Genomic DNA, 9,487 nt, shown 5'->3' with positions numbered 1-9,487 from the left:
TAGAACTGCAAAATGACCGCGAAAACGTTCCATGGTAGTGACTTGACCCACAAGGAGTCACTTGACAATAATTTGTAATTCACAAGTTATGAGCTCTCTCCCTCCCCCTCCTCCTCCTCCTCCCTGCTCATGAATAGAAAGTCATCCCCATACAGCAGTAAGACTCTACAGTCTGACACTAGTACGGGATCCCGTCCAAGAGCCCTGTAAACACACTCAAACACAGTCATCGGCTCCAGTGCCAACATTCATCCAGAAATGCTTTGTTGAAACAGCGATCCATTTGTTGAACTTCTCAGTCATTTGTTGAAATGGTTTCTTTTTAGATCAGGCCATTGTCTATTACTAGACTCTGGGAAAGTCTCTAAATGTAGTCTTTATATGTCCATACAGTGTACACCCTGGGTATCCATATATGTAGTCCATCTGTTGGGGCCGCATATTACCTTAATGTCTCTGCCCATAAGAGTGTGTGTCTTTTTTGTCTGTAGAGTTTGTCACACCTCGGTATGGTGAAATGACGGACAGCCTTCCTTCAGTTGACAGTTGATTCTTCTCAGATAAGTGTGCCATCCTTCCTTTACGTATGTAGTTAACGTTAGAGAGTCTTACGTGGCGTTGCGGCTCAGTCCTTCTCTTGCTATCGTGTGACCTAGAAAAGACACAGCAACTAGATGAGAACCAGTGACACAGAAACAAATGAGCTTTGAGTGACTTTACAAAATCACACTACACATGTTCCTCTGGATAAACATCTTTTGCAATATAAAGCATTTGATAGCATGGTCAGATGAAGGGAAAGAATCAGTGACTTGTGAAACAGTGCATTTTCGTAATGTCAGTGATAGCCTTCATTTTACAGGGCTGTCTCAGCCAGACATCCTCATGCATCCACACCTCTGCATCTCTGGAGTGAGGGAGCAAGACAAAGAGAGAGTGAGAGAAAGAGCGTCTCACACACACACACACACACACACACACACACACACACACACACACACACACACACACACACACACACACACACACTCATAGAACAGGAGAAATAGAGACAGAGAAAGAATGTCACGGATGGAGGGAGTCTGAAGGAGAGGAAGAGAGACAGAGAGACAGAGAGAAAATCGCTGGAAAAGCTGTTGCCGTGGTGTCGGGTTCATTGCAACAATCTCCTGTGACATCTGCCACCAAGTCTCCTAGTAACTGTGCTCCTATTCTACACTGCACTGTTCTCCTACCCAACACCGCTGAGCAAATGCACAATTAATGTCCACTGATGCAGTCAGTCATCCCTCGCTCCCTCAACAGCTGATTGGCTAGACAGTCAGAGAAAGACAGAGAGGAGAAGAAAAAAAAATTAAAAAGCCAGACAATCACGTTGACTTCACCTATCAGTTGCTGTAGTCGTTCAGTGGCCCCGGGTCATTAATTCAAACGGCAGCGTCTTATCTACCGTTTGTTCTTCCCGACTATCCCTCTCACCAATTTAATTAGGACTCTTAATTTGAAACCCTCCATGGAACCCCTCGCCATAATGCATTCTAATGAATGCAACAGATGTTCTGCTGTTATTCCCTCTCTCTGAGCAATTACTCTTTTGGTGCCTGCATCGCTCCTCCACAACTGTTTCCCTTTTTATTTGTCACCTGTGAGTAAACCACACCTGCTCCGTCCCACAGCACAAACACACACACACACACACACACACACACACACACACACACACACACACACACACACACACACACACACACACAAATACACACACACACACACACACACCCTGGCCTTCAGTCCCGCAAATTAACTTTCACAAATCGACAGATTCATTTAAAGGGCCTTCATTTAAATCAATTCACTGTATCTGGTCTGAATAGCATCAATTAGCATAGCACTTGTCTGCTTTACTGTATTGTACGTAAGAGCATTTTTGTGTTTTATCCACCATCCATTTCCAACACTCAGGTGATTGGCTCTTCCACAGTGTAGACATTGATGTTTCACATTAGCACTTTTCATGTACTGTTCAATCGTTTTAAATGATGAAAACAAAAACAACCTTCATCCTCTTAAAATATTGTTAAAAAAACATTAATTAAGACAAGATGTTTTATAGAACATGGAAATGTCAATTTGTCAATCATTACACAAGCTGGAGAGTGCGATACAAAAACGTTTACTAAAAGTGTGTCATGCGTGTTCAAGAGACCCAGTTATGTAAATACTGATGGGATCATTTTGTTGTTAGAGTGTCTTAATAATAAACATAGTAGCTTGTGTATTCTTCAGGAACATGCAAACATGGTAAATAGTGACTACCACACACACCGACATGCACATGTACATGCACACACACACAGACACAGACTTACAGACACACACAGAAACACGTGCGCACACACACACCCACACACACACCCACCCACATCCACCCACACACACACACACACACACACACACACACACACACACACACACACACACACACACACACACACACACACAAACACAGTATGCCTCTTACCTTGGTGGTTTTGACTTTGTTCCCAGTGCTGCAGGACCAGCCAGTGAGGTCAGGGAGCACCTTACACTCCTCTCCATCCAGGCAGGGGTGCATCTGACACCACCACTTCTGCAGCACGATCGAGGCTGGAGGACAGAGGACACAAAGGAGAGGAGAGCGCTGAGTGGATTGACTAGAGAAAGGAAGGAGAAGAGAGCATGCAGGAGAGAAAGAGAGAATAAAGCAGGGACTGGCACAGCCATATTTAGAGAAAGTTGTCACCTGACCCACTGATATGTCACAAAAGCAGCCATCAGTTATGTCTTACCCATCCATTCTCATAAAAGCCTATTCATTCAGTATTCTGAAATGAAGACATTTGAATGTGATCTGTGTTTTAGGCCACTGTGTTATAACGAACATGGAGTTAAGCTGGTGTTTAATCAGGTGCTGTATCTGAGAGTTCTCCCTGTGAACTTTGGTGTGTCACATATTACTGTTACCAGGTGATGAAGAGCTGCTGACACACCTTGTTAAAATATAAATAGCGTGAAGCATCAGCCATAATAATAATTATTTTATATAATAAAAATGTTACCATAATGGCAACAGTTGAAAGCTTAAGGTTGCAAGTTGGGCGGTTCATGCCTCCACCACCCCACCAACCTCCTTATGCAGCATTCTGCCTTTCCTATTTACCTGCCAGTAGAGCCAGATAATACGTTGACACAGAACATATTCTTTCGTCTGCAGAAACGATCCCCCAGAACATATTAATTTGGAGACTGGGTTGGGAATGACTATAGATTGATCTTATAGAAGAAGTCGTACGATAGTATGAGTTACGACTTTGTTACATAATACTTTTATTGCAGTTGTTCTGAGTGCAAATAAATCATAACTCAACTATAAGAATTGTTATGTGTCTTTTTTGTGAGAAATGAATCGGCATGTTTATTCTGCTAATTGTTTATGTGTGCATGAGTGTAAATGTGTTCTGTATGTAGCCTACCTACAGGGGGTTTGATAAGTCATGGGCTCTCTGCCATATTGTATACTTGTATGGTATGGTCGTTTGAACTCCAGGGAGTTATAAAGAGAGCCATCCAATCACACCAAGCTTAAATGTATTACCATTCTCATTAAATAAATGGTTAAACTGGCATGAGTGTCCCGACTGAAGTGTGTGTTAGTTGCATAATAATAGATGACATCTCAATGTAAAATCTAAATCCACCCCCCCCACCAAGATCTGACTCATGTTTCTTCAAACCCTGATTCTCAACTCTCAGAGGAGACCCATCAAAGCTGTGAGATCCATCACATCTCACCTCATGTCTAGACGGCTAGACAGCCAAACCAGCCTGACAACCTGTCTCCATCCATCTATTCTTCCTTCTCCAGTGGGTGAGATGTGCCAGGCATGGCATGAACTCTCCACAGTTAAGTGGCCTATGCAACTTTGGTAAGCCAATACATTAGACCAACGCCAATAATGGTGGTTGAGAGGAAGTCTCCCAGAGAGTGCTGTTGTACGGCCCATTGTTTCCCACAAAGGGAGAGAAGGGGGAGCAATATGCAGCAAAATGGGCTTTAAACGGAATTATGCAAAAGAACATGAGCAAATCCTCTCAAGCATCGTGTAAGAACCCCCGACTGAGAGAGAGAGAGAGAGAGAGAGAGAGAGAAAGAGAGAGAGAGAGAGAGAGAGAGAGAGAGAAAGAGAGAGGGAGAGAAAGAAAGGGAAAGAGAGAGAGAGAGAGAAATGATGGCAGGAGTTAAACAAGACTGTCTCTGGGAGGAGAGAATAATGGAGTGAATAAGTGAAATCGAAGTGAGAGAAAGAAACAAGGAGAAGGAAAGAGAGAGAGAGAGAGAGAGAGAGGGAGGAAAAGAAAGGGAAAGAGACAAAGAGATACAAAGGGAATGAGGGAAATTGACAAGGAGAGAGAGAGAGAGAGGCTCAGGAAGAATGGAGAAATAGAGATAGAGAAAGAGAGAGAAAGGAGAGAGAGGAGACACCATTCATTCAAAGACGCAGAGTCACCGCAATAAATTACATTGCGCGTCACAGAGCACTCGAGAACATGCTGTTATGATGCACGAGCTCAGTGGCAGTAAGTGGTTCTAAAAACCAATGGCTGTGTAATGCTCGTTAATGTTGCCATTATGGTGTCGGCGCTGGTGCTTTACGCTATGAGGATGTTATTTAGAGCTAATGAGCATGGCCCGTAAGTGCAATTAAAGAGTTGGAGTCACACAGACTTCACCTTCTGGCTCTACAGGGTGGGCAGGGTGGGCAGGGTGGGCGTGACATCCAAGCCCCCATCTGTCATAACACAGAATGAACGTGAGTCGCAATTGGCTTCTGATGTCAGAGGCCGTTGGATGGGCGGCATCGACAGTGGATCCTCTCGATAGACAGGTGATAAAAGAAATGTAATGACAAAAACTATAATGACAAGGGTGTAAGCAGCGTCAACATCACTTATATGACTTCATCTAATTGCACCAACCATACAGTAGCTCATATTCTACACTTATTAATTCCTATTATTTTTCAACAATGTTCGCATGTGTTCAAGTGACATATTGAAATATGGAAATACGAGCTAAACTTTTCCTCTATTCTTACAGAGACAGACAGTTAAGAATGGGATGCGTGTCTCTGTCTCCTCATCAGAGCACCCACTGACGAGCCGATTTAATGATAGAATTATCTCTATTATCTCCAGAGAACAGCGTGACGCAGTCATCTAGAATCCATACTCCACGTATCATTTAACATTCAACCACTCAACCTTCACTCGAAAATGACTTATTCTGTAAATAGGTCATTGTGTCTGTGGAGGGCCAAATGTTATACTGTCAGTCTATTCAGTGACTTCCCTGTGATGAGGTATAGTCTGTGCTGCATGAGTCCCTGGGTTTTAGGCTTGTCTCTGGGGTTGTCTAAATAAGGTTTATGGGGGTGTCATGCCTAAAGCCTGGCTGGAGGACTGTCTTTTTATCACTGATTATGATGTGTCAATCTACAGTAATAGAGCAATGACAAATGTCACATCACACATTCAATCAGTCTGTGAATACACTGTCAAAGCGGTGTGTGTGTGTGTGTGTGTGTGTGTGTGTGTGTGTGTGTGTGTGTGTGTGTGTGTGTGTGTGTGTGTGTGTGTGTGTGTGTGTGTGTGTGTGTGTATGAGCCAGATCATCACACATATCCCTGTTTGTTGTTGTGACTCCTGTGTTGTTGTTGAAATGTTTGTGACATCATGTGGACAGAGATGAAATTGCAACTCCTCATTATACCCCGAAAGCATGTGTTCTGTGAACTGTCACCTGTGAGGATTCTCACCTATCTATTTGTGTTTGTGTGAATTGAAAACATGCCACCAGCCAAAAGACGGGAAGCGTACTTGCTTGGTATTCAATAGGACTAGGTTCAGTTACAAAATGCCTCAGGAGCTTTTCACACACACACAAACACACACTCTCAGGATGGTTTGTGAGAATGTTGTGGTATAATCAACCACAAACAAAACATAATAAACAACCAAACAAACATACAGATACAGTTGCCCTCAAGGGAGAGGAGGTGGTGATGGGGAAAAAAGTGAAATGATGGGTGAAAATGGGAGCCAATCTGTCTGTTGCAAGTGTGCATATAGCAGGAGAAGTGTACACTGCATGATTGGTACCTTTTCAAATATGTAGGATGTGTTATTGTACCACAAACAAAACTAAATTAGCATGATCAAATCAATCATATTGTATTCAGAAACCAATGTACCATTTAACAGCTGACCTGAGTAGTATGATGCATGAAAATACTGTTTATATACTGTAATTCAGAATTCCACTTCAAAGTTATTCAACCCTATGACTTTAATTTGTATGCACTGTATACATATACTAGAGAATAATAGACTAGTTTTAGTATTGCAAACCTTCTTCTATCATCTCAATGACTACATTCCTTTCACTGTATCATTCTACTGCAGGTTGTTTAATATGTGGCATGATACAATATGTGCATCCAAGCATGAGGAGTGCTCACCCATTAATACTTTACAAAGGCAGTGGTTTCATATGTGTATGTGTGTGTGTGTGTGTGTGTGTGTGTGTGTGTGTGTGTGTGTGTGTGTGTGTGTGTGTGTGTGTGCGTGTGTGTTTGCGTGTGTGTGTGTGTGTGTGTGTGTGTGTGTGTTTGCGTGTGTGTGTGCGTGCGTCCGTGCTTGCTTGCATGTGTGTGTGTGTGTGTGTGTATAGCAGAGAGAGAGAGAGAGAGAGATAACGGACAGATGTGTGTGTGGGTACATATAGTACAGGTGTGTGTAAGGCACTGTAATGTATCGGCCCTATGCCCTTGCTCAAAGTGACATTTAAAGACAATCTGGTGTGCATGTAAGCGAACACACACACACACACACACACGCATGCACACACACACAAACACACACAGTAGAGGGGAATTTGATTTGCTCCATCCAACAGAGAAGGATGAGAACAGAAGCCCTCTGGTATTCCAGACATTCCATTCACTGGACTCACTGTAAAGGAGTTTCAGAAAATGAGCATCCATCTCTTTCAGAAATTATTTAGTAAGAACCTATCTATGTTCAAGTGCCACACACATAAGTACACACACACACACACACACACACACACACACACACACACACACACACACACACACACAGACCAAATCATATAGACAGCAGGGTCACAGTTGTGTACAAAAACAAGCACAGAGCTCAGAGGTCAATATCACAGCACCTCACTTCGAATCCTTCCCCTCCAACCTAACCTACCCCATACCAATCTAAATCCATTCATGCCACTCTATTACATTATGCCTGCTTCTCCCGCACTGCATGGCCGAGCCTGAAATGGCCTGATTTAGACTGCTATTGACTTAGGTGGGTGATGCTGCCTTTCACAAGGGTTAATGTTGTATAATAATGCAGTTTAATCCACAGCAGGCACCACCAATGCCAACCTCTCTCTCTCTCTCCACACACACACACACACACACACACACACACACACACACACACACACACACAGACACACAAACACACACACAATACACTTCCCAACGGAGCCTCTTGATAAATAGAGGTGATCCTCTCAACCTCAGGCACCAACTCCATCTCGGAGGCAGGGATGACGTCATCGTGGGACTCTCTACTCTCACTACCACTACTTACAATGTAACCTTTTCATTAACACACAGAGCTCAAGAGAAGTTCTACTTATTCTCCTGTAAAGCCCAATGGGACGGGGACTCTGGATGACATTCTTGCTGCTGAAAACGGAGAAGAAAAAAAGAAAAGGAGAAAAAAAGAAGAAAAATAAAAAAGAGGCCGGTGTGATCGAGGGTATCACAGACAGACACGGTTCTTTAACAAGTCAGATCTAATACTAGCAGGTCAGACTTCACATTGCCGAGCCATATCTAAAGCCATTCATGCCTCTCTTTTATTTGACATCAATATTGAAGCTGTATTTTCACAAGGTCTTTCTCATGAAGGGTGTCTGGATATTGTTGTTGTTGGTTGTTGTTTTTTACAGCTAATGGAGATGTCCTTCATCACCAGTAATGGAGATGTCCTTTATCACTAGTAATGGAGATGTCCTTCATCACTAGTAATGGAGATGTCCTTCATCACTAGTAATGGAGATGTCCTTCATCACTAGTAATGGAGATGTCCTTCATCACTAGTAATGGAGATGTCCTTCATCACTAGTAATGGAGATGTCCTTCATCACTAGTAATGGAGATGTCCTTCATCACCAGTAATGGAGATGTCCTTCATCACTAGTAATGGAGATGTCCTTCATCACTAGTAATGGAGATGTCCTTCATCACCAGTAATGGAGATGTCCTTCATCACCAGTAATGGAGATGTCCTTCATCACTAGTAATGGAGATGTCCTTTATCACTAGTAATGGAGATGTCCTTCATCACTAGTACTAAAATAGAAGGTGAAGGTAACAGGCAGATATGGCCAGATGGCTAGTGACAGAGTTGGATGGATAAGTCAGCGTCAGCGGATGTTTTATCATTGTGAGCTCAGAGATCATTTGTGTTGTGTTGTGTGTGTTGTGTTTAGTTACCATGTTTAGGGCTTGTTGTGTGTGTTGTGTTTAGTTACCATGTTTAGGGCTTGTTGTGTGTGTTGTATTTAGTTACCATGTTTAGGGCTTAGTGATTCAAATTAAGCACTAAGAGAGAGAGAGAGCAAAGCAGTATGCCCCTGTGATGAGGTCTGGTGGAGGGGAGTTGGGGGGTACATACACGGCCCAGTGACCACAATACAGATGGCACCCAGAAGACTCCCTCTGTGCGCTCCAACCCCACCTGAGGGTCAGTGTTAAACACACCAGTGTCCACAGGGCTTGTCTTCAGTGAGTTCCCCCGACAGGGATTTGACAGTAGCCTATAAACCCCTAAACACCAAGTAGCGGACACACTGCGGACACACTGTCCAGCTGACTCCCAGCTCCCTAACCATGCTTTAATAGTCATGTACTGGCTCTCTCTGGCTTAGCTGATATCAGGGGATCTTGGATATATAAGAAAACTGTCTGTATACTTTTGTGTATAATTTCGGGGCTTCATAGAGTTTTCAAGCATCCGTATCCATGCTGGCTTTGATTCTAAACCAATTATCTTAGGAAATGGTTGACTGACCTGTTGGTCATCATATTATTATTCTATTCTAACAACTCATTAAATATGATGAATAGATATTTTTGCTGCATTTAGGATAAAATGCCTGCTTCCTAAGATGAAGGAGCATTATGTGTTGAGCAAGGTAATATGAATGGAACAAGCACCCTCTACTGGTCAGTCATAGGAAGAGCACTCCATACATTGACTTGAGTGAAAAATAAAAATAAAGATCCAAAAGAACTGCACTGTGACATGACTTTTCAAGAATCCCAGATTTTGCCATTTTTCCATCTGATTATTACTCATG

At 42.9% G+C, this 9,487-nt stretch overlaps 1 protein-coding gene across 1 annotated transcript in view; it reads right to left on the bottom strand.

Annotated features, from left to right (window-relative positions):
- Positions 1–608: 608 nt before the first annotated feature.
- The window catches only part of tafa4b (TAFA chemokine like family member 4b), a gene marked incomplete at both ends in the record, with an annotated part of 17,093 nt that continues 8,214 nt past the window's right edge, over positions 609–9,487 (bottom strand). Inside the window, 3 exons of the mRNA XM_083667622.1 lie at positions 609–652; positions 898–907; positions 2,522–2,646. Of these exons, the coding sequence (XP_083523748.1) occupies positions 609–652; positions 898–907; positions 2,522–2,646 (179 nt within the window). The remainder of the gene's footprint in view (positions 653–897; positions 908–2,521; positions 2,647–9,487) is intronic.

The sequence above is a fragment of the Argentina silus genome (genome assembly GCF_951799395.1).
Source record: "Argentina silus genome assembly, chromosome: 4".
Classification (NCBI taxonomy): Eukaryota; Metazoa; Chordata; class Actinopteri; order Argentiniformes; family Argentinidae; genus Argentina; species Argentina silus.
Note: the sequence above shows the minus strand (reverse complement) of the source record. Positions and strands in the feature narration are given on the sequence as shown.